General features: G+C 56.2%; 1 protein-coding gene across 3 annotated transcripts in view; it reads right to left on the reverse strand.

Annotated features, from left to right (window-relative positions):
- Positions 1 to 223: 223 nt before the first annotated feature.
- The window catches only part of UNC13A (unc-13 homolog A), a 76,259-nt gene continuing 52,244 nt past the window's right edge, over positions 224 to 24,238 (reverse strand). For 2 of the 3 annotated variants that reach the window (XM_075548860.1, XM_075548854.1), the window contains 12 exons: positions 23,207 to 23,284; positions 22,901 to 22,989; positions 22,050 to 22,202; positions 21,127 to 21,250; positions 18,065 to 18,103; positions 16,881 to 16,910; positions 15,449 to 15,505; positions 14,226 to 14,306; positions 13,713 to 13,860; positions 8,647 to 8,739; positions 7,185 to 7,344; positions 224 to 4,544 (listed from right to left, as the gene is read on the reverse strand). In XM_075548860.1, the coding sequence (XP_075404975.1) occupies positions 4,244 to 4,544; positions 7,185 to 7,344; positions 8,647 to 8,739; positions 13,713 to 13,860; positions 14,226 to 14,306; positions 15,449 to 15,505; positions 16,881 to 16,910; positions 18,065 to 18,103; positions 21,127 to 21,250; positions 22,050 to 22,202; positions 22,901 to 22,989; positions 23,207 to 23,284 (1,353 nt within the window). In that variant the 3' untranslated portion in view covers positions 224 to 4,243. The remainder of the gene's footprint in view (positions 4,545 to 7,184; positions 7,345 to 8,646; positions 8,740 to 13,712; positions 13,861 to 14,225; positions 14,307 to 15,448; positions 15,506 to 16,880; positions 16,911 to 18,064; positions 18,104 to 21,126; positions 21,251 to 22,049; positions 22,203 to 22,900; positions 22,990 to 23,206; positions 23,285 to 24,238) is intronic. The other variant, XM_075548865.1, reaches the window with a different exon arrangement.

The following is a 24,238-nucleotide window of genomic DNA, read 5'->3' on the forward strand; positions in this document are numbered from 1 at the left end:
CCCGTCCGTGCCAGCTGAAGTCCAGAGGTTTGGCCCCTTGGGCCTCAGTTTTCTTTTCTGTAAGATGGGGATGGTGCCAGCCGGGGATCAGCTGGGTTAGTGGGCATTTACGGTGAGAACGGCACCTGTGCAGAGTGGGTGCCCCCCCCCACACACACACCCTAGCTGATGGGAGAACGAAAGAAGGTCCCTGGATCCATGCAGCTGTGTGCTTTATCTCCGTTTAATGTCTGCTGTTCATAAAATGTTTTTACAGAGACCAAAAAGTCAGAATAGTGCAAAACAGCTCAACACCATGCACCCGTGACCACTTCTGGTTTGTTTGAGACGTTTGTTCCAAGTCACATATTTACAGATAAATGGGGGCGCCGGGGGGGGGCGCCAGACCGACATGGGTGGATTAAAAACCAAAACCGGTGTTTTGAGTTCACATTTGCAATCACATGCGAAGAGAAGGGGCGCGGCCAGGCTGCCTCCCTGGACGGCAGGACTGAAGGGGTTGGGGAGTCAGTGAGGGTCGGGGTAGGGTCTAGGTGCCCCACTGCCTGTGTGGCCAGGAAGCATGAGGGACCCTTTGCCAGGACCCTGTGTCTCAAAGAAGCCCCTAGGGCTGGGGGAAGGGGAAAGGGGGAGCGGTTCTTATTCAACACCATCAACTTGGTGGCTCTCTTTAAATGAAGAAAAGGCAAAGAGAGCAAAGCAACACGTGTCAGCGAAGACAGCTTTGGTCCTTGACGAAAGAGGAGGTGCCCGGGGGACAGGTGGTGGGAGGGGTGCCCAGAGGAAGAGGTGGGGGAGTCGAGATAGACCCAAGACACCCCCTCATGTCTCTTCTACCCCTCTGGCAGCAGACTTGGAGCGAGTTGGGGCTGTCCCCCTTCTGCCCCCTCCACCCCATGCCCCCATCTGCAAAGGGGCTGGGAGGGCAGTTGGGACTGGACAGGAGGTCTCTGCGGCCCCGGCCAGGGGGTTCCCAGGGTCTCTGGCTGGGTGTGGAGTTTTTTGCATCGCTGAGGGGGCACGGTGGGTGAGGTTTCAGTCTCAGGAGGAGTTGGGGGGCAGTTGGCACCACCTCACATATGGGATTCTGGGCTTGTGGTTTTGGTGGTGTTTCTTGGAGGACCGCCTGCTAGGGCTGTGGGGGTCAGAAGCCCGTCCTCCCTTGGGACTCTGCTTCTCCGTCTCTGCTTCTCTCCACGTTTCAACTCATCCCTTACTCTTCTTTCTCTCTCCTCCTCGTTGGTTGAGTATTCCCCTCTGTGTCTCTGGCCTTTTGTCCCAGGAGTCTCTCTGAACCAACTCCTCCCACGGGCTGATGCCCCTGGATCCCCAGCCCTGATCTGTGGAACTCTGAGGCTAGCTCCCTGCATAAAGCAAGGTCCACACGCAGCCCAGAGCCCCAACTGGGTTCCGGTTCACCTGAGACCCCTGGGCACGGACAAGGTGGTGAAAGCCCAGACAAGGTGCTCAAAGCCTCAGGGGACCCCTGATCCTTACTGGAACCTGCTGTTCCTAAACAAGAGCCCGCTGTTGAAGCCCCCCTCTAGCCCCCTGGCCTCCCAACTGCCTTCCTTCTCCTCTTGCTCTGCTCTGTGGCCTGTGGCCAGCCTGCCAGCCTGGACCCTAATCTGTGCTCAAGCCCATGTGGGAAGGGGTGGCTGGAACAGAGAGATGAGTGTGGGGGCACGGAGCACACGCAGATTCCTCAATATGATGCAATGAGATAAACCCTCCCTGCCACCCTTCTGTGACCACTGTGTGCTGGGTGAAATTGGGATTCCCAAGAGACCTCATGCCCAATATGGTAAAAACAGAGCTGGACATAGACATCCCCAGGCTCCTGGAGTCCAATCTGGGCCAGAGAGAGGACAGAGGCTGAGAGCACCCTGATCAAGAGGTGGGCAGGACTTCCTACTGGAAGGGACATTTGTGGCGGGTTTTGAAGGATGAATAGGAGTTTTCTGCGAATGAACAAAGGGAGAGATTTTATGACACACTTCTAACCTGGGAGTCAGAAAGGTATTCAATATCTATTCCCAAGGCTCCACCTGTGTGACTGAAGCCAGTGCTGGGAATACTCCTCACATGCCACATACATGTGTGAACACACACACACACAGGCACGCAGCCATTCCCTAAGAATCTTGGCTGCCTCAACAACCATTCTTCAAGGGCCACCTCAGAGCACATCTCACCTCTGGGTCTTGCTGGTCCTCTCAACCCTGAGCTCTCACCACCCTCTTAGTTGGGATCTTATGTCTTCTGCCCTTCAGTTCTTAAGCTCCCCTCTCACGCTCATCCAGCCTGTCTCTCGCTGGAGCCCCCTGTCCCATGTGAGGACTCACCTCCTAGGGGCCTTCTGGGACATACAGATCACCTGGAAAACTAGACCACCTGTGTCCACCAATCACGCTGGGCCTGGCTCACGGGTCACAGTAGAACTGGCCCCATCGTGTTCACGCTGGGACCTTTCGCAGCAGATTTCCAGGCTTCTCTTTCAAGGTGCCCCATGAGTGGGCTCTAACTGCCAACCTTTTGGGGGTTCTCTTTTGAATGAGAGTTCCTTCTCACCGTCCACTCCCCCAACCTAAGCCATCCACCCTGCTTCCATGACCCCAGCCACTCTTCATCCCAGCTTCCTGCCCCCACCCCATCCTTGCCCCCAGTTAATATCTCCTGAGCATCAAGCACAGTCCAGAAGGAATCCATCACAAGCTTCTATGTAGATCCCGGGCAGCACACAGGACCTGGAGCCCAACAGAAACCATGCAAAACTGGCCAATTCCGACTCAAAATGACTCCACTACGTGACAGAGCAGAACTGCCCCGTGGCGTTTCCTAAGCTGAAATCTTTAAAGGAGCAGGTTGCCAGGCCTTCCTCCCATGGGAGTGAGCAGCCACGAGCTTCAGCGTTGTACCATCGGAGCTCCCTCCCAAATGGACACATTAGGAGCTGGGAAACTTGCCTGAAAGATTCTGCTAAGATGTGGGGTCCCTTGACTCTGTAGCAGTGTCCCCAAGAGTGCCAGCTGGAAGAAGAGGTTCAGGCCGGAGGAGCCCGCAACCTGGGGGCGTCCTGCATCCTGGGTGTCTGAATGAATGAGATTCTGGAGAAGGTGCTCTGGGTGACTGCATATTCTTCATACACACGACGCACACCTAGAACTTCTGGTCTCTTTCTGCTTTCTGTTCTTTTCCCTCCTGCCTGGAAGGTTCGGGAGAGGAAGGTTCCGGGTGGGACGGGAGCCTGGGATGGGGGTACCTGGATCCTCTCTCTCTTTCAAGTGGAGGTCAGGATTTCTCATGGCCAGGGGATCCCAGTGGTGAGGGCAGAGAAGAGGGGTCTTGCTTGGCAGCTAGAGGAGGAAGGAGGCAGTAGGGCCCTCGGCCTAGGATCCCCACTCCTTGTAAGGAAGGGGGAAGCCCCCCTCAGGGGGAGTTAGCAGCAATGGGGTGCTGAAGTGAGTCAGCTAGCCTCAGCCCACCCTTCATGGGGCACTGGGATCCTAGGGGAGTCTCCAGCAACTCTGGGAATATTTTGCCATCTGTCCAATGGGTGGGTTGAACTCTATGGTGAGGAAGGGCGGGGAATGTGGGGGAGAAGAGGGGAGGACCCGCATAGAGGGTTGAGTGCCGCGGGTGCCCCAGAGTCGTCTCCTCGGACCCCAGGGTGTCGGCGCCATGGGCGCATGTGCTTTTGAAATCCGCTCCTTCCCACTACCCCCTACACACATCGGGACTCCAGCTCTCCTGGGGAGCCCCAAACCCACATCTTGGGCCATCCAGTCCCCAAGGGCGCTTCAGGGAGCCCTTTTCTCCCTTGCCCAGGCCCCGGCACCCAGGAAACTGAGACTTCCATACTTGGCAATTAGTCTGGGTCCCAAGGGTTTAGGGACCTGTCTTTATGGCTTTTCCAAGGGATGGGGCGTGGCTTCCTAAAGGGGCGGGGCGCCCTCGCGTCTCAGCTTGAAACGAGCCCCCTAGGCGCTGGGGGCGTGGCCTCAAGTAGGGGGATGTACCTTCTTCCTTCCCCACGCCCTAGGGGCGTGTCCTCCTCGAGAGGGCGGGGCGACTTCCTCTCACAATTCCCCAGAGGGGAGGCTAAGTTAAGGTCGCAGGCGCCGTGTGCTCTCCACGCAGACTGAGGGCGTGGCCTCCGTGTCCCGGGCTGCGGGGCCCCCACGCGGGGGGCAGGGCAGCCCGCCCACTCCACGCAGGCGCAGTGTCGCCCACCTGGCCCGCGCTACGGCGCAGGCGCGGCGCCGCCCTCCTCGGCGGAGCGCGTGTCCGACTTGAGCTTGACGAATTCCTTGGCCACCTCGTCGTTGCTGCGCTGCGACAGGATGCGCAGCACCGTGAGCCCCGTGTCGTCCATGTGGATGCGGCGGCCGAGCGGCAGCCAGCAGGCGGCGCTCCCGCGCTGGGCCAGCTCGCGCAGCTGCAGCACGGCCAGCCCCACGGTGCGGTCCTCGCGGGCGAAGCAGTAGTCCTTGACGCAGACCTGCAGCTCGTAGCACTCGGGGCCCGTGTCGGCGCTCAGGGAGCTGCGGAAGGAGGGGCGTGAGGGCCACGCCCGCGGGGTGATGCCCGTTCCACGACCACGCCCACCAGGGGAATGCCTGCTCACTGGCCACGCCCCATGATCTCCATGGCCACGCCCACACCAAAGGAGCCATTCGGGCACGCTAGCTGCCTGCCAGGCTACGCTTCTCCCCTCCCAGGTCACCCTGTGCCTCCACCACACCTACACTAGGATATAGATGATCTCCGGGTCTTGATCATGACTGCTCAGGTGACTTCACTTTTGATCTCCCAGCCTAGGGGTGTCCTAGCCCGGCCCCAGGTGCCCATGCCCCCAAGTCCCTTGCTCGATCTCCCTCCTCCCCGTCCTGCAGCCACAGGACCTCATTCTAGGCCAACCTTGCCTCACGAGTGACACGGGCGCCACCTTCAGCCCTCGGTGACCAGCCTTCCGTCCTAGGCTAACCACAAATCCAGGAAGGTCCTACATCCCATGAGGTGAGTCCCTGCCCCAGGCGACCACAACCCCCAATTACTGGGCCACGCCCACAACCAAGTGATTGCAGCCCTCATCCACCACTCCAAGTAATTCTTTTAGAACCTTGGGCTTGACTGTACACCCGTGCCGTGCTAAAGCACACCTCTGCCTGGTGACTGCCAGCACACGGAGGGCCCTACACCAAGCCAGGTGACCCTTGTCTCTCACATCTGCTCTAGGCCACACCTACACTAGGTGACTCCACCCCATGACCTTCCCATAGGCTGGCCCAGCTCTTAGGGAACTGCATTCATATTCCTGACGACAGCTGGTAGATACTACCAGCGACTGGCTGGGGACACACCTGCTGGCCCACACCCATCACTGCCAGCCAACTTCTCCATCCCAAGTGACCCTTCCCTCATTACTTCATGCCTTGACTTATCTGCACCTGAGCTGTCTACACTCATGCCCTCTCTGCCTTCCCCCCTCCCCCTACTCCATGGCCCAAACAAAACACTTACCCCTTCCTTACTAATTTTCCTCAAAAGCATTCCCAACACGGCTGGGCCTGAGGACCCCAACCCCCAAACCAGGTAACCTACCCCCAATAAATCCTGTATAATGTGTGTCTTTCAGGAGCCCTGGTGGTGTAGTGGTTACATGGGCTGCTAACCACAAGGTCAGCAGTTCGAAACCACCAGCTCTGAGAAAGATGAGCCTTTCTATTCCTGTGAAGAGTTCCAGACTCTGAAACCCACAGGAGCAGTTTTACCTTGTCCTATAGGGTCGCTGTGAGCCAGAATTGACTTAATGGCACTGAGTTATTTTGAGTTTATTTATGTTCTTCAGGTCCCCAGTTCCTTCTAGACCCAAACTCCCTCCTGCCCACCAGGAACCTCACTTCTTGAAGTTGGATGGGTCTTTTCTCCATGGCCATTCTCACCATTGCTTTGTGACTCCCACCAGATGCCTGGGCAGGACTATGCAGATGAGGTGCTTGGGGCTCACCAAGGGGATTGGATATCTTGCTAATAATTCAAATAAAGTGCATGAGACCCTTGTTGGTGTGGGACCATGCAAATAAGGCATATGGAACCCTAACAAGGGGTTCAGTTTACCATCTAGCTAGGCTTCAAATGAACCATCCTGGAGACTGACAGAGGGGACCTCAATTTATCTAGAAAAAAGACTGAGGAGTGGAGTACATCCTTTGAACTTGGGAGCCTTGCCCTGAAAACCCCCTTGGCCCAGGAGGAGGCAGAGTTGTAAGGCCAGGTACAGAGCCAGTGTGGGATGGCAGGAAGCAGAGATGGAGAAATTGGCCAGGAGATCAGCAGGAGATGGCACAGTGGGTTTCCTTGGGGCCAAGGAATACTGGCAGAGTAGAGTACCCCAGGGTACTTATTAGTGGAGCCCCGAGTTTTGTAATCCTTTCTGAGTAGAGCAGAGGCCAGCTGGCCAGGGAAATGTTTGCTTGTGGAGATGGCTGAAATGCTATTTTGACCAAAGAACTGTATCCTGAATCGTTCCTGAGCCTGAATTGTATTCTGCTGCTTCCCTAATCCATAACTGTGAGTGTGGGCTGTCAGTTTTTGGCCTCTGTAAGGAATGAGATGGAATCCAACAGAGAAGTGGAATGTCTGAGACGGACAGCTGGCTCAGAGTTGTTAAAAAGATTGGAAAGTGTGCGGGGAAGGGGGGGAGTGGGAGGGGGTGTCTGATCATCCCCTGATAGGAATCTGCCTTAGGCTGTTGATCTAGAGTCTCTCTCCCCCTTGTGTACTTAGAGGAGGAGCTCAGAGCCCCCGCCCCCATGCCGTTTTTAATACTTCCCCAGAAGTCCTCATCCCTATACGACCCCAGCCTTGTCCCATGCCCCCAAAATCTCTCTCCCAACCAATTATGACCATCTATGTCTCTTAACCAGCCCAGAATCTCCACCGTCTCCCCTCTGCTCAGATTCCTTTCATAACTACAAAAGCCTCCTCATCACCACCTCAGCCCCCTTATCACACTCACCACCTCTGGGGGACCTGCCTGCCCTGCAGGGTGCTCACCATTTACTTTGGATGTCACTCCTGTGCCCGCCCCCCATGTTCCTCTCGTATCCCAGGCCCCTCAAACATCCCTCCTGCATGTCCACACACCCCCCCCTTCAGTGCCAAAGCATGCCCACACTCACAACTGGAAGCTCTCGTTGTACTTGGGGGCCCAGCTGTTGTTCTTGGACTTGGTGGCAAACTTGCGCTTCTTGTCGCTGAGTTGGGGTCCAATAATGTTGACCTCAATGAATGGCCGGAAGATGCCGGAAGTCTGCCACTTGAGGTCATTGGCGGCCACCACTGGGCAGGACAGAGGAAGGTAAGGCTAGTCAGGGTCACAGAGGAGGAGGCACATCTGTGGTTTTCAAAGCCAATCTGAAACAAAGACTACATTTCCCAGCAAGCCCTGCAGCCAAATGCAGCCGTGTGAGTTCTGGTCAAGGAGGTGAAAGGAAGGGCTGTCTGAATTTCTGGAGGGCGGGGGGCGGTTAATAACCTGGGTGTGGGTCTTACACTTCTTCCCGCTCCTGGCTGCAGGTTGGAAGGGTGCATGGGCCTGAGCGCTGTGAGACCCCAGAAAACTCCCTGCCACCAAGTTGGTGTCAATTCACAGCGGCCCTCTAGGGAACAGTAGAACCGCCCCTTTGAGTTTCTGGGACCATGTGTGTTTCTGGGAGTAGAAAGCCCCATCCTTCTCCCGTGGAGAAACTGGTGGTCTCAAATGGCTCACCTGGCAGATCTCAGCCCAAAGCACAACCTCTATACCCCCAGGGCTCCCCATGAACCCCACAGAGAAGGAGCATGCACCGAGGGTCACACGGCAAGATGGAAGAGGGTTTGGATGCCCAGGACTGCAGAGCCTACACTTCAGCTCTAGGCAAACTGTGCTTGTATGGTCACTCCAGGAGAAAGCAAGCCAGTTGCCAGAGAGTGGACGCTAGCTCCCTGTGATCCCCTGGGCATCCCCTGGAGGGTTTCCACGGGGTGCTTCCCCAGAAGTCAATTGCTAGACCTTTCTTCGGAGGCCTCTCAGAGTGAACTCCAACCTCTGACCTTTCGGTGAGCAGCTCAGCTGCTTAACCACTTGTACCAGCCAGAGAAAGGCATTATTTCAGGGCTGGGTTACAAGCACCCAGCCTATATCCCCCCAAACCCACTGGCATAGAGTCGATCCTTATGCATAGTGACCCCATAGGACAGGGTAGAACTGGCCCCGTGAGTTTCTGAGACGCTAACTCTTTACTGGAGTAGAAAACCCTGACTTTCTCCTGTGGAGAAAGGAGGAGCTGGTGGTTGTGAACAGCAGACCTTGCAGGTAGCCGAACGCATAAGCACAATGCCACCAGGGCCCTTAATTCACGAGAAAAGCCAAAAAATAAAAAAGCCAAGCCGAGAGAGATGGCATCCACCAAGTCTGGATCCAGCCATGCCTGATGCCTCAGCTGGGTTGACTTCTGACCATTTCCATTTCATGGGCCATGAGAGATCCCCCCCTCCCCCCGCCCCTTGCTTCAGCCAGTTTGAGTTGGGGTCCCTGTCTTTGAATGGAAGGAGGACGGAGCCCGCACCCCTCCTCACGTTGACCGATTGCCGGCCCCTCACCTTTCACTGTGACTTTGTGCTCGCCGGTTCCGGGGTGTGTGAAGACCTCCACGTGGACCGACACTTCACCCACAGGATCATCCACGCCCGAGCCTGGCCAAGGCAGGAGGGTGCTGGCGTAAGCCCTCTTCTTCCCCACTCACCGGGGGGGGGGGGGAGGGGGAACTAAGACCACCACCCGACTCCACCCCATGCTGGCAGCACCTGGTCATCAGCCCTAACAGAGTGTGGCACTGAGGGGGGCTGGGAAGGGAGGTGCTCGTGGGGGCTCTAAGAATCCCAGGTTCTGGCCTCTCTCCCTCTTCCTGTGTGATATGGGGCAGATGCCTTAACCTCTTTGGGCCTAGGCCCATCTGTCTGCCTTCCCCTCATTCGATGACTTCCACCTTGTCATCTTGCACACCACCTCTGCAGCTGTTGGCACCCTGGCTTCCTCCTGTGCCTCAGTTTCTTTTCTTGGCTTCGATGCTACCGTCTTTCACCTACCACATCAGCCACTGCAGCTCACCCGCCTTGGTCAGTTCCTTCTCTGTTGGGGGTCCTGAAAGTGTCAGCGTGCCCCACACCTTTGTCCGGGCCCCCTGCTTTGTTTTCATTCTCCCTCAAAGTGCTGTTGCAATGACAAAGCCAAGAGGATGCTCTCCCTTCCACGGGTAGCCATCATCTCCCCCACCTGCTCGGCCTCCATCTGGATCTGCCTCCTTCCCACCATCACTCACCTGGGCTCCTGCAGGAGCCTTTGGAATCACCTTCCACACACGTGTAATGTAATGAAATGGCATGTGATCACCTTCCACGAGATATGATGTAATGTTCCATCAGTTGAGGTCATGCCACAGTCGGATGGATCCTAAGTCTAATCACTTCTGAGTTCCGCAAAGTGCAGGGAAGATGCAGACATGCACGTGAGGAGCACAAACCCTCTATGAGGATCCGCTAACAGGCCACAGAAAGTCAAGGCGCCGTGGAACCAACAAGGAAAGGAGGGACACGGCTGAGACCCTGGTTTGAACCTGGAGCCTGTGGGGACATTTCCATCGGTCCTTCATAGCCCCCTCCCTTATCTCCTTGCTTCCGCCCTGCTCCTGTCTCAGACACTCCTCACACCAGAGGACTACCAAGGGGCTTCAAAAGTCCATGGAAACAAGGAAGGAAAACAGCATGGAATTTCCTCCACGGACTTTTTGGAATCCCTTGTTTTATTTAGAAAGATCATGTCCCTGCTCTGCTCAAAAGCTTCCCATAGCACCCATCGCCCTCTGTCATAATCAAAGTCCTTTCTCGGACCCGTTAGGCGCTGTCTCCCTCCACTTGCTCTAACTCTGATCCAGACCCTGGATCTGATCACCCCTGGAAGCGAACAGCTTGTAGGAATTGTGTTCTTTAACTTGTCCTCACTGGGTTATGCTTCCAACAGAGAATCGCCACTGTCTGCATAGGAATGCCCCACCCTCACCTAAGAGGTAGGTGTTCAGGTAGGACAGGTGCCTCCAACCCCACTTCCCTCCCTCATGGCTATCCAGTCCACTGACTCAAGGTCACTCTCTTAAGGCAGGGGCGAACTGCTCCTGTGGGTTGCTTTATGGGAGCCGAAAGCCTCATCTTTCTCTCTTGGAGCAGCTGGTGCATTTGAACTGCTCACCTTGTGGTTAGCAGCCCCTTGTAACCTACTACGCCAAGAGGGCGCCTTAGCCTGGCTGCAGGATAAATGAACCACAAGCCCCCCATCAGAGCAGCCTCTGTCCATACTACAGTGATTGGCTCAAGGGTGGCCATGTGCCCCAAGCCAAACCAATAGGACTCGTCCCTGCCATTTTGGCAGAAATTAGTAGCGTCTCCATCTTTAGGCAGCAGGTGGGTGCGACGTGGGAGGGGGCGATGTTGAAACTTCCACGGCTTTTTCTCTACCCAACGGGGGTGAAAAGTGAGTTCGTAACCTCAACCAGAAACAACCAGAACAGGCTAGTCTTTCCACCTATACACCTTATTTAACAACTATTCTCTACACTCACATTCACGTGAGACTTCCTCGCAGAAAAGCCAAGACCCCCTGCACTTCCTACACATGAAAGAACGGGCGTGGACCCGCTCAAGAACCTTCTTTTCCTCGGCAAGTCCCCGCTTTGGCGGTTAGAACAGCTTTCCCACCACCTGTCCCATTCCTTCCCGCCACCTTCCTGAAAGATCCTATAAAGAGAGACCACCACCCGTCTTAAATCCAACTCCTTGACATCGACTCTTCCTAGCCCTTTGTGTCCCCCGGCCCAGAATCTGGCGCTGAACAGTTGAGATCAATGCTGGGTGGTACCTTCTGAGGTTCTGGATCAAGTGGTTGCTGATGTCTAGTCTTTCCGTTCTGTTGTTGTTCTGAAGGGCCATCAAGTCCGGGCTGACCCCCAGCCCCCACCCCGCCACTACAACGGAATGAAACACCACGGGGCCTGGACCATGCTCACAATCTTGATCACATTGGAGTCCATTGTGGTAGCCACCGGGCCCATCCATCTCCATAACGCATCTTCCTCTTTTGTGCCGGCCCCCGGCCTCTCGGTTCTAGACCTTTTGCTTCCATAAGATTCCCTCATCTGCCCCAACCAGGACGAGGCATTCCCCTGTTCTCAGCCACCAAGAGCCTCACTGGTTCACTCTGTCTTGCGGGTTGGGATTGAAGGGGCAGCTGAATGGTATCTGTCCTCAACCCTCCCTCTGTGACTGCAGGAAACACATGCTGTTAGGCCTGAGGACCTGTGACTGCCAGCACCTCCCTCCCTTCCTCCCCTCCTCAACGCCCCACGCCTGGAACCCCACATGCATGGGTAGAGGAACAGAGGGCAAGTGGGGATGGGGGTTGGATAGGTCCAAGGTTCCAAGGTTGATCCAGGTTACCTCACGCTAGACTGGAAGTGACTGAGGCTAGGGGACGGGGAGGCTCAGAGACCCCATCACCTTGGTACTGGGGTGCATGCCCCCCATCTTCACTGCCTATACCCAGCCACCTTCTTGGCTATCTCAGGTGTCTGCCCCACCCCCACCAGTAGCATGCTCAGCCTCACCGCCCCTCCCCCCCACCTCCCAGGCCGATGCTTTGCAGCAAGCTCAATCCGGGCCAGACTGGGGGTGCCAAGGTGGAGTTGGGCAGTGGTGGGTCAGGTGAGGGGTCAGACCAAGGCCAAAGCTAGTAAGAAGGAGGGAGGGGGGCAGTGCTGGGCGCCCCCATCCCGTGCTTTGCTGGCTCCAAGGGGAAGGGCGGTCTGTGTATCTCTGTTTCCCAAAACCCCACTCCCCAACTCTCTGGCCCCACCCACAGGGAAACAGCCTCCTTGGGCAAGTGGCCTCAGACCCCTGTGACTCAGTATCCTCATCTGTGGAGGGATCCACCTCCTCCCCCACCCCACGGGGCAGTTGGGCCGAACGTTTGGAATAATTCTTAGCCAGTGCATTCAGTGCCTGCTATAAATGTTCATTGTTTTCTTCTATCCTGGGAAAAGTGACCTAAGATATTGAAACAACACTGCTGTCGATAGTGGCTGTGGAGTGGGTTCTGACTCAGGCCCACAAGCATGCGCAGAGCAAACTGTGCCTCGTTGCCTTTTCAAGGAAGCAGATCACCAGCCCTTTATTCCGAGGCACCCTCGGCCAATTGGAAGCACAAAACCCCGCGCTTAATCCTCTGCACCACCCAGGGCTCCTGTAGTAATCCTCACACCACGTTGGGAGCAGACCACTGGCTAAGAACTCGCCTAATCTTAAAGGTAAAACCCTGAGATCCGGCTCATGAGAGCCCCCATTTCACAGATGAGGAGACTGAGGCCAGAGGGTGGGCCGGTTCGGATCAAAGCCCCGCTCTTGACCGCACAGACAGCTCGTCGGGGGACCAGGATCTGAACGAAAAGACGCGCCTAGAGAGGACAGGGTCGTCTCCAGTCGCCTCTCCTTCCCGGGACGGAACCAGCACCCCGTCCTTCCGCCTCGCAGCGCGGTCCCGGTCCGCGGGCGGGCCGGGGAGGAGGAAGGACGGGCCTTTTACTAGCCGGGGAGCCGGGAGGGGCGCAGGCACCGGGCACCGTGCGCAGCGGGCGGGCGGCGGGGGCACGTACCCTTCTCAGGATAAATTTCTTCACTAAGGGTAAACCTAGTCCCTTTGCCACCATGGACTAATCAGGGGAGGAGAGAGCGGGCGGGGAGGGGGCGGAGAGACAGAAGAGCGAGAGGATGGAGGGGCGAGTGCGTGGGGGGAGCAGGGGAGGCGCGGAGGGGGTCGGCGAATGAGAGGGAGGAAAAACAAGAGAGAGAGAAACGTCAGCGGCAGACGACAGGCGGACAGACGGCCTCCCGCTTCAGGGCGACGCTGGTGACGCGCAAAGCCAGGGAGCTGAGCGCGGGAACCCTGTGGCTCCGGGAGGGCCCCAGGAGACTGAGTCGGGGTTCGAGCAGCGGGGCTCCCCCCAGACTCTCCCCTACCTCCAGTTTCCAGGGCGCCCCCCTTGTGAACAGCACCCTTTGGGGACAACTGTGAAGAAGAGAGGGTCCCCAGGGAGAGGAGAGGACCTCGGGGTCCTGTCCCCCAGCCCCAGCTGCTGGGAGGTTGCTCGGAGAAAGACGGGGGACAGAGGGAAGAGAGAGAAGATTATGAGGCAGGTGGTGGTGGGGGTGTCCTACGGATCCTTAGCCACATGACGTCAGAGGTCCCGCCCAGAGCTGGCCCCCAAACCTCTCAGGGACTGCCCACCCCAGAGCTAGGAACTGTTCTTGGAGCCAATGACGTAGAAGTCCCGCCCCCGGAGTTGTCAATCATTTTCCAATCACGGGCGTGGTTAGCGTTAGCCCCCACATTCTCAGAAGGCACTCCCGCCCGGAGCTGTCAATCACTCCCCAACCCAGCCGAGATGACAATCATCCCCTGGTCCTATGACGTCATAGGCCCAGGACTTCTCCGAGACTCCAGGGCGCGCCCCGCAGTTGTCAGGCGCTGTCCAGGACTGCCCAACCCATGAGGCCACAGAAGGGCGAGCATTGGCTTCGGGTTGGGCTGGGCTAGCAGAGCGAGCCGGCCGCAGCCCCCTTACCCTGGGCTGCCTGCGTCTGCACGAAGGTCTTGATGAGCAGGTCGGTGGCCTGTGTGTAAAGGGACAGCGCGTAGCGCAGGGACTGCAGGTCCGGGCTCTTCTCCAGAAAGGTCTTTTTGAGGCCGACGCCGCCCGCGTGGAAATATTGCTGGGAGAGGGACGGGAGCGGAGGAGGAAAGGATTTGAAATACCTAAGCAAGGTTGGGCCACTCGCTTCTCATTTCTACCCCAGGGCCTTTGCACGCGGTTCTCCTTTGCCTGACAAACTCCTATGCATTCCTCAAAACACCACCTCTCATTACCACCACCACCTTCCAGGAAGTCCAGCGGGCCCATCCTTCCCTATACCCCAGCCCTGACCCCACACCGCTGGAGATGCAAAGATGTCCCCCAGGCTCGTCCTCCTCAGAGCCCCAACATGGCCCAATCTGGCTCTGGCACAGAGGGGACATCAGGCATGAATTCAGGTGGGTTGAGCTGTCCCTCTGGTGGGGGCAGGGGCGAGGCTCTCACCTTGATGGTGTCCAGAGCCAGCTCCACAACAGCGCACTGCTTTGGGGTCAAGCTCTTGGCTTCTTCTCGAACCATGTGGTCCTAGACAGAGGGAGAAAGGGACCAGATGGGCGGAGCATCAGGGACCCTTTGAGGCAGGGGCATATCTTTCCATAAATGGATGTCTGATACTCAACAAACAGTAAATATTTTTATACGATGGGTTTCTTGTAAAGGTCTCCATTATGTTCCCATGGAATATGTGCCGGAATCCTAACCCCCGTACCCTTCTGGGGAATCCTTTGTTAAGTTAAGGAGACCATAACCAGAGTCCAATTCCTAAACCGGTGGTTCTCAACCTGTAGGTTGCGACCCCTGGGGGTGGTGGTGTCGAATGATCCTTTCACAGGGGTTGCCTAAGACCATGGGGAAACACATATTTCCGATGGTCTTAGGAACCGAGACACCGCTCCTCTCTCCGTCTCCAGGCGGGTTGCCCACACTCAGCTATACCCACATAGGAGTACTCAGCGTGAAGACTGTTACACATGCTTCAAGACATTTCATTTATTTGTCATTCGAAATAAGTATTTCACAATATAGATAATGACATCTCATTTTTGTGATTCACCACTATGCTTTCATGATGTTGAATTTGTAACAAAAAATATATCCTGCCTATCAGATATTTACATGATGATTCATAACAGTAGCAAAATGACAGTGATGAAGTAGCAACGAAAGTAATGTTATGGTTGGGGGTCACCACAAAATGAACTGTATGAAAGAGCTGCGCCATTAGGAAGGCTGAGAACCACTGTCTTAAACCGAGTCACCTCAAGCTGTAAAATCAGGCAGACTAGACACAGGAAGGGGCACAAAAAGGGAGAAGATGGATGCCATGCGACCCAGAGATTGCCAAGACATCCAAGAATGCCAGGCCTTCAGTAGCTGACAGGTGAGGCTCCTCTCCCAAAGCCAACAACAGTAAGAGCAAGCCTTCCCCTAGCTGGTGAAGCCTTGAATTTGAACTTCTAGCCTCAAGAACTTGGAGCAAATGAATTTCTGTTTTAGGTGCATGTGGTACTTCTGTTCCAGCATGTACATCTTCCCCAAACCCTGGAGCCAATCAATTGTGTCCTGGGTTCCTGTCCCATAAGCCTGCAGAGCATGTGGTCATTCTGGGATGCCCTGCCTCCCTTGGATCTCTGGCTCCTCCTCCCCACCCCTCACCCGGGGCTCACCTTGAGTTTGGACAGCTGGCCCAGCTCCTTGGCCGCATTGAAGATCATCTGGGTTCCCTATAGGGAGGAACGGACATGAACGGGATGAGGGCAGGGGTTGTACCAGCCCAGCCCTCAAATATCTTGCTGACACCCTGGCCCTGGACACAACTTCCGTTCTTGTCCCAAGGCTCTGCCTGGGTGGCATCCCCAGAGGGGGCAGGGCTCTGCAATCTCCCAGGAGGTGCTACGAGACAGAGATGACCTTGGCCCCCCCAACCTCAGACCCATGGGGACTCTAGCCACCCTACCATCCCCATCATGACCCTAGGACTATGAGATCAGAGATGGGAGCTGGCCTTGAGGGTTGTGGGTGGGATGGGAGCCAGACTTGGGGGTGGGGAAGAGGGAGTGGGGAAAAGGGGGTGGAGTTTGCCAGCTGCAGGTGAGGGTCTTTGAGAAAACCACGGGATGGCTCAGAGTATTGGGGAAAAGACACTGGGGAGGGAAACCCTTGCTTCACCCATGAGGCCACCCTCCCCTTAGGGAAAGGGAATTACCCCAGGAAACTGGGGGTGCCATTGGCCTGACCTTTTAAAGGAAGACCATCCCCTCCCTCCCCGCAATGCACACCTCAGCACCCATCCCTCCACAAAACAGATACCACAAAGATGGTGTTGTGGTTGTGGCCCTGGGTGCAAATCCCATCCCTGCTGTGTGGCCCTGGGCAAGTCACTGAGCCTCTCTGAGCTTCCCTTTTGCCACCTGCATTGCATCCACTTCCTCGGTTACAGGGACTGAACGTTTTTGCTCAGTGTTCGCTGTTAGCACTTGATGCAGCAACCTCCAAAGGGTCAGAGGCTGTGCTGGCGGAGGAAGGCGGGGTCCTAGCCTGGCAGTCCTGTGTCCTGTCGCGTCCCTATTTCCGTATGACCTTGGTAATGCCCCTGAGTGATCCTTTCTGGGCCTCATGGATAATAGGGATATGAGACTTGCTTGAGGGTGTGGCGGGGCTGAGTATAGACGAGGCCCAGAGCCCTGCATTCCTAGATCCTGGTGTGCTCTGAGGGCCCTGCGCTGGGCTGAGCAGGCTGGGGGGCTTTTACAGCTGGACTACCTGGAATTGTGCTGACAGGCTAGGAGCTAGCCTCGTTGGTCACTGCTGCAGCGCCTTGAGGCTCTCACCAGGCACAGCGACCCAGGAGCCCAGCTGTCTGGGCCTCAGTTTCCTCTGTTGCATCGGCCCGTAGTCCAGTGAGGACATCCTCCTCCCCAGCCACCTCCCTCTGCCCACCAACCCCCACGAGCAAGCCAGACAGACAAAGGAAGAAGAGACCGACAGACAGGTTCACAGTGGGTCCCCGGACGGCATGGACCACAGAGGCGGGAAGGGGGGGCACGGGTTGGAGGGGTGGGGATAGGAGCCAGACAGACAGTGAGAGGCCGGTCTTACGTCTGAGTGGCTTGGCAATTTCACCCTGCCCTGTGGAGAGAATCAGGTGGAGGTCAGAGTTCTGCTGGCTGCTGAGGGGATATTCAGTGGGACTTCCCGACCCCCTCAAAGCACAGTCCCCCTCTCCAGCCCTTGAGCTCCCTCCCAGGTCCTGGGTCTTTTCCCCAGGTGGGCATCTTCCCTTGTCCCTTTGGTGGGGGCTCAGGGACAGACTCCTGGATTATCAGGGCTCTCTGGGGGCACCCAGGAGGCTGAAATGAGCCCCTCACCTTGGGATACATGGGCAGATCCCACAGTCAGTCTACTCTGGGATGGGGCCCCTTGGGGATTGGGAGAGGAGAGAGGAGACTTGGGGGTCTCTCCCCTCCTCACCCCCAATGGCTTATCCCAAAGTGACTCAAAAGAAACACACCAACAGATATTTCCAGTACACACAACACACAGACACACCCAGGCAAGTCTACATGCATGCGCAGAAAGTTCATGCATGCACACAGCCAGATCAACATACAAAGACATACACACAGATGCAGAATTCACACTAAAACACACAGTGCACTCCTACACATTTGCACATGTGGGCACAACCACACACATATGCACAATCTCACCCTCACACGCATGCGCCTAGGTGCATAGGGTGCCTGGCACATAGGGTGCCCCCCATGGAGTTGACAGAGCGAGTGGGAAACCCAGAGCTCAAGTGCATGAAGCTGAGATCCTGTGTGTGTGCACACGGACACGACAGCTTTTGCACAAGTTCTGAGAAGGGCAGTTTCCCCGGGGCCGCTCCAGCTCCCGTCACCTTACAGAGAATAGCCATTGGAACAAAGTCCCCAAAATCAGGACACGGCCCAGCCCAGGGCAGTGCTCCAGTGGCTGGGCACTCTGCAAAGCGAGAGTTTCAGCTGAGCCCCAGACTGGGAGGAGCCCCGGGGGTATTGCCATGAGGAGAGGGGGGCTGTCCGTCAAACCTGCACCCATGCTTCAAGTGGTGTCCTTAGGGAATCCCCTTGTCTCTGACTCAGGTTTTGTTCATCCTGGTTAGGGTGCCCACCTCCTACCCGTGCCCTCCATTGGCCCCCTAACACACACACACACACACACACACACAGACACACACACACACAGACACGCTCGGACACCGGAGCTCGGGGCCTCAGTGGGGGCGAGACCCTCATTACCTTTTCTAATCCCTTGCCATGTTTTCTCAAGAGGGTCCCCTGCAGAGACAACGTCACAGGGTGATCAACCTGGTCATTCGTGTTGGGTGGGATACGGGGGGGGGGGTTTCACATGTGTACTCATAGGGAGAAGGGGGTAAGGGACACCTGTACCATACAGGGAGAGGTCACTGGGTGGCATGAGGGCACATGTGTATGTCTTACTGATGGACTCTTCAAAGGTGTGAGAGAGACAAAATAAATGGAGAGAGGGAGGAAGGGAGGGTCGTAGGGAGGAAGAGAGAGAGGAAAGAGAGAAGCAGAGATAGAAAGGCAAATAGAGAAAGGAGTGTAGTCACCGCCAAAATACAACCCAATTACATTGACTGGACATCTGCGGCTCTTGGCTGTCTTGGGTTCACAGGGCCTCCAGTCCGTCATGTGAACTCTGACTCAGGCCAACACTTATTGTGTGACCTTAAGCAAGTGATTCCCCCTCTCTGAGCCTCCCTTTCCTCATCCACCAAACGGGAATCGGCTCTTATGTCTACTTCATTCCGAGGGTTGGCCCGAAAGCAAGTTGAAACAGCAGCTACCAGAAGGTCTGGTACAGCCAGCCCTGGAGAAAATTTGCCCTCCATCTCCCCACTAACAAGTGCATCACTTGTGGTTGCGTAGGCTGCCACCACGTGGTGACAGGTAAAATTCCCGGTTGCAGCTACCAAGAAGTGAGACCGGCACAAGAAAACTTCGGACAAAATGAAATATGTTCAAGTCGTTTGCCTCATGCACCAAAGGCGTGTCAGATGTTGTTCACTGGCATGTCCCTACCCTTGGGTGCATCTTCATCTTGTCCCCACTACCCCTGGCAAGAAGATGAGCTCGGGGTTCCTGAGCATTGCCTCTGGGCCGGCCCGGGATGAGTCCTGGCATGCATCATCTCACTTCCTCTTGACACCAACCCTCAAGGTCGTTGCTGAAAATGAACCCTATTTTCCCAGAAAAACCTACTGAGCTTGGGAGGTGCAGTGACCGCCCTGGGTCACAAAGAGAGAGCAGCTGGGCCAGGATTGGACCTCCGGGCTGCCTGACACCTGTCCTAAGCACGAAAGGTGCACTTGGAAGAACTGATGCGTGTGAATTATGGTGTTGGCAAAGAATATTAGGATTAGCATTGACGGCCAGAAGAACCCCAGCAGAGTGCTCCTTAGAGGTTAGGATCGCGGGACTTTGGACCTGTCATCCAGGGGGACTAGAACCTGAGAAGGCCCGCATGCTTGGTCAAGTGGAGAGTCAGAGAGAAAGAGGAAGACCTGGGTGAGTTGAATCGACGGTCTGCAACCACGGGTGCAGGCAGCGAGGACTGTGAGAATGGGCAGGAGCAAGTTTGTGAGTCAAAGCCGACTCGGGAGCACCGAACAACTCCCTAACATCAGACCCACAGAGGGGGCTCCTGTCTGGGCGTCTCCATGTGTGTCTGGGTTTCTGCGTGTCTGTGTGGGCAGGGGAGGGGTGTGGAGGGGTGATAGAGGGACAGAGGATGGAGGTAGGACTTTGAGTGGGGGTGTCAGAAGTGAGAGCAAGGGGTTAAGGGCCTTCATTTTGGGAGGCCTGAGAACAGTTCAGACCCTGAAGAGGTGGTCAGAGGAGGCCCCTTGACGTTGCACCTCCTTTGAACTTACGGGGCAGACCCCAGTATCCGGGGGGTGTCTAAACCCAGGACGAGGGCGAATCTAACCAAAGGGTGAGGACAGAGGCGAGGGGAAGCTGGCTCTCTGGTTTGGAGGCAGTTTGGCCCCTCTGTCTTAAGACATTAGGAGGCAGGGTGGATGGGCGTGGTCTCCCTCCCTCCCGGCCCCGCCCCTCCCCATGCCCCGCCCCGAGACAGACACAGGCACATCTAGGCGGAGAGGTGGGACGCTGGGTGAGGAAGGGGGCGCTGGGTGAGGGGCGGGGGGTGCAGCCGCGCGGCGGGCCGAGTCCAGAACATAGAGCGGACGGACAGACAGACGGACAGACGGGCCTCTACTTACGATCATCTGTCGGCCGTGTGGGCGGGGCGGTGGGGGAGGGGGGAATAAGGTACCGTGAGTCTCCCCGGAAGGCCAGGGAGGGGGCGGTGACGGCACTGAGGGCGGACCCCGTGCTCCAGCCCAGCCCAAGCCCCAAGAGGTGGCGGGGCGGGAAGTCTGAGCAGACGCCCCATGGTTGCCTTTCTGAGACCCCTGCCCTCTGGAGTCCTCTCCATCACCCCAGAGCGTCCTCCCGCGCCAGCCTGTGGTCTCAACTCGCATGCCATCGCTGACCTCAGGTGCCCCCCTGCTTCCGCAGACCCCCCAGGGCAGGACTTGTGGACACCCACCCAGACACACCCCTCCTCCACCATGCTGGGGTCCCCACTCCCAGCCAGCAGCGGGTTTTCCCAGGCTCCAATCCACAGCCTGGTGTCTGGGGATGGTAGACTCTGTTCCTGATGGTCTCAAGCGCACATTCCTGGTCTCTGGGCGACCTTGGGCCTCTGCGTGACCTCTCAGACTTCAGATGTTCTCCATGACTTCTGGGGGCCTTCCCGGAGCCCTCGGGTCTATTGGTCTCTGATATTTGAAATCCATGTCTCCCCTCTTTGTCTCTCGATTGACCTCAAGGCCCTTGGATGACACTGCTGACCCCTAGAAGACCTCTATGACCTATAGATACCCGAGATCCCCAGGGTCACCTCTCCGTTCCCAGATCAACATCTTTGTTCACTGCATGATTCCTGGCCTTCAAAGGATCCCTGACTCCAAGTGTGGCTTTTATGTCCCTTAGACAGCTGACTTCTCCAATCTTTGACTAACCTAGTCTGGTGTCTGAAGGACATCCTTGAGCTATGGATCACCCTTGACCCTTGTGTGACCTCTCTAATCTTGGAATGGTCCCACTGACCTCTGGTGGACTCTAAGAACCTCCGATGACCTTTGTGCCCATTTGACCTCTCTGAGCCTCCAGTGCCTTTTGGCCTGGTCCATGCAGTCTGTAGGCTCTCTGGACTCCCATCAGGGCGGTGGCCCCAAGTGGCCCCTCTGGCCCACGCTGGGCCTCACCGTTTGGTCAGTGAGAGGTGGCAGGACGATAGTCTTTTCCATGGTGTTCATGACCAGCTTCCACAGCTCCTTCAGCACCCGCTTCAGCACCGTCTTCTCGCAGATTTTGGCAAAGAGGGTCAGGCTGGGGGCAAGGGGCAAGGCTGAGACAGGGACTGACTGGCCCCAGTCCATGGTGCCCCTCTTCCCACAAGTTCATCTCCCTTCCTTTTACCCTCCCATTCATCCATGCATCCATCTTTGTATGAATTTATTATTCTACCCATCCATCCATCCATCCATCCATCCATCCATCCATCCATCCATCCATCCATCCACTTGTCTATTCATCTACGTACTCTGACTCAAGCCTGGCGGACTTTACCCTCATCATCCACCCATCTACCCATCCACTCATCCATCCTTTTGTATCCACCTATTCTCTATTTGTCCTTCTAAGTGTTTATCTTTTAGTCCACCCATCTCTCAGTCCAACCACCAGCCCTTCATACCAAATATTTATTCATCCATCCTTCCTTCCAATGAGGAGCCCCAGTGGCACAGTGGTTATGCATTGGGCTGCCATCTGAAAGGTCAGCAGTTTGAAACCACCAGCTGCTCTGAGGGAGAAAGACGGGGCCTTTCTACGCCCGCCAACAGTTACAATCTCGGGAACTCACAGGGGCAGTTCTACCCTACCCTTTAGGGTAGATATGGGTTGGCATCGACTCCATGGTAGTGGGTTTGGTTTGTATCTTCCAGTAATCTATCTGTCTCTTCCTTCATCTCTGTATCCATTGATTCCATCATGCCTGTACCAGCCACTCATCAAATCATTCAACCAACTAACAAATCAGAGGACTCTTAAAGTCAGCCTCCAGGTCTCCATGGCTTCACCCCCCTAGGTCCCTCTCTTTCCAGCCCCACCCACCAGCCTGGCTTACTTGCTGTCCAGCAGGTCCATGATGGGCTGGAGCACGTTGTCAGCGTCCTGGGCCACACTGCTGCAGGCACTGGCTGGCACATTGCCCGTGCCCTTCACCTGGCTAAGGATGTCACCCATCTGCTTGACACACTCTTCGATGTGCGGCTGGAAGCTGGGGACGCAGAGAGGAGTAAGAACAGATTCTCACAGCCTCTCAGGGGCTGAATCAGATGGAGGCCACGGAACCTGAGCTCTGCACTCCGACCTTCTATTACCAGCACTCACTCACTCCCTGCCATGGAGGGGGAGGCCTACTCATAGTGACCCCACAGGACAGGGTGGGGTCCTGCCCTTTGAGTCCCCCAAACTGTGACTGTTTGCAGGAGTAGAAAGCCCTGTCTTGTTCCTCCAGGATTGGCTGGTGGGTATGAACTGCTGACCTTGCAGATCGCAGCCCAGCATATAAGCAGTACTCCGCCAGGGCTCCATCACCAGCACTGGGGAGTCATACCTGGTATCAGCATAAGGGACTGGAGGCATAATGACGGCAACCTCAGCTACCACTGTTCTTATGACCGGGTCACTCTGCGAAGCCAGTCGCCTGTGCTGTGCATTTCATTGTCACAGCCCCACTCGGGTACTATTATTCCTGTGCGTACAGCGGAATAAACTGAGGCTCAGTGAGGGTAAGGGATCTGCCCTAGGCCATGCAGCTAGTTGGCGATGGGGGTCAGGATTTGACCTCAGCTCCATCGAATGCTAAGCCTGAGGTGTTTCCCACTCATCTACTGAGTCCCTTCTACATGCGCCCGGCTCAGAGGACTGGGGGCTGCTCACTCCCCTGGCCCCTAGCTTGGGAGATGCCCCCACCTGGTAGCAAACACCCGGCTGAGTTCATCCAAGACGTTGTTGAGTTTCACCTGAAGCTCCTTCAAAATGTCACTGGCCTCGGCATCCAGCTGGAGAAGGAGGAGCCACGTCAGGTCTGGTCCCTATTCCTGGGTGCTTTCTCAAGGAGCACCATGAGAAAAGGCTCCTCGGGGGCTGGAGAGGAAACCGAGGCCCAGATGGCCGAGCAGATTGCTTGGGTTTGAGGGAGCAGCTCTCAGGCTTGCAGGAACCTAGGGGTGGCAGTGAGCCTGCCCCATCTGCAGACCCTACCGGGCTCCATCTCACCTCCTTCCCTCCCATGGCTTCGAACATCTTTTCAAGCTGAACTCGTAGCTGTTGAGTGTTGTTCATGAGGATGCAGGGCTGAGGATGGGAACAGAGGGGGAGTTGAACCTTGTGACCCTTCTCCTGAGCCTCCCCCGCCCACTTTCTGGGGACATTCTTTGGGGCTTGGGGCTGGAGGAAGATGGGCTCTCACTGGGGAATCTAAGCATGGAAGATGGCATTGGGGCCCAGGTTCTCAGGGACCCGGGGGTAGGCAGAGAGAAAGGCTAAAGTAGTTCCCACTGAGGTCTGAGTTAGACCCATGGCGGGTCTCAGCGAGAGGCTGGTTCTCTGAGTGTACTATGAAGAAGATTAGTGGTCCTGCACACACAATCTCCACTCAGCCACCAAGCTGTGCACATTCACATCCACCCTCACCACTTCATTCACAACAATGGTCAGAGCAGGAGGTGGGATCGAGGTGGGAATCAGCGTCATGGTGGAGGCTGAGAGTGAGGTGAGAGTTGGGATTGAGGTTCGGTTTAGGCTTGGTGATATTGGTGGTGGGGGTGTCGTTGGGGTTGGAGTGAGGTGAGGGTTGAAGTCAAGGTTGGTGATGGGATCCGTGTGAGGGTTGAGGCTGGGATTGAGATTGAAGTTGGGGTTAGGTTCGGTATGGGCGATATCATCGAGGTTGGGGTGTACAAGCAAAAGGCATATTCTCTCACATTCGGATCCACGCATACAGTCAGAATGAACATTCCAGACAGGCATAGGCACAGCCCCTCTCTCCCCACCCCCACACTGTACGCAATTAGTTAATACTCAGATAATACAGGCAGGATACATGCACTGAGTTCATACACCCAGACTCAAATAGCTGGACTTGCACACAGATCACATGCATTTAAGCAAGTGCACACACACATACACATAATTCCTAGGATATCTACAGTCAGATAAACACACCCACCCAGGGTCAGGGCCCTGGGAAGGATGGAGCTCTGGGGATGCTGAGGGAGAAGTAAGGGAGAGGGAAGGGCAGGGACACCC

The sequence above is a fragment of the Tenrec ecaudatus genome, chromosome 1, assembly GCF_050624435.1.
Source record: "Tenrec ecaudatus isolate mTenEca1 chromosome 1, mTenEca1.hap1, whole genome shotgun sequence".
Lineage (NCBI taxonomy): Eukaryota > Metazoa > Chordata > Mammalia > Afrosoricida > Tenrecidae > Tenrec > Tenrec ecaudatus.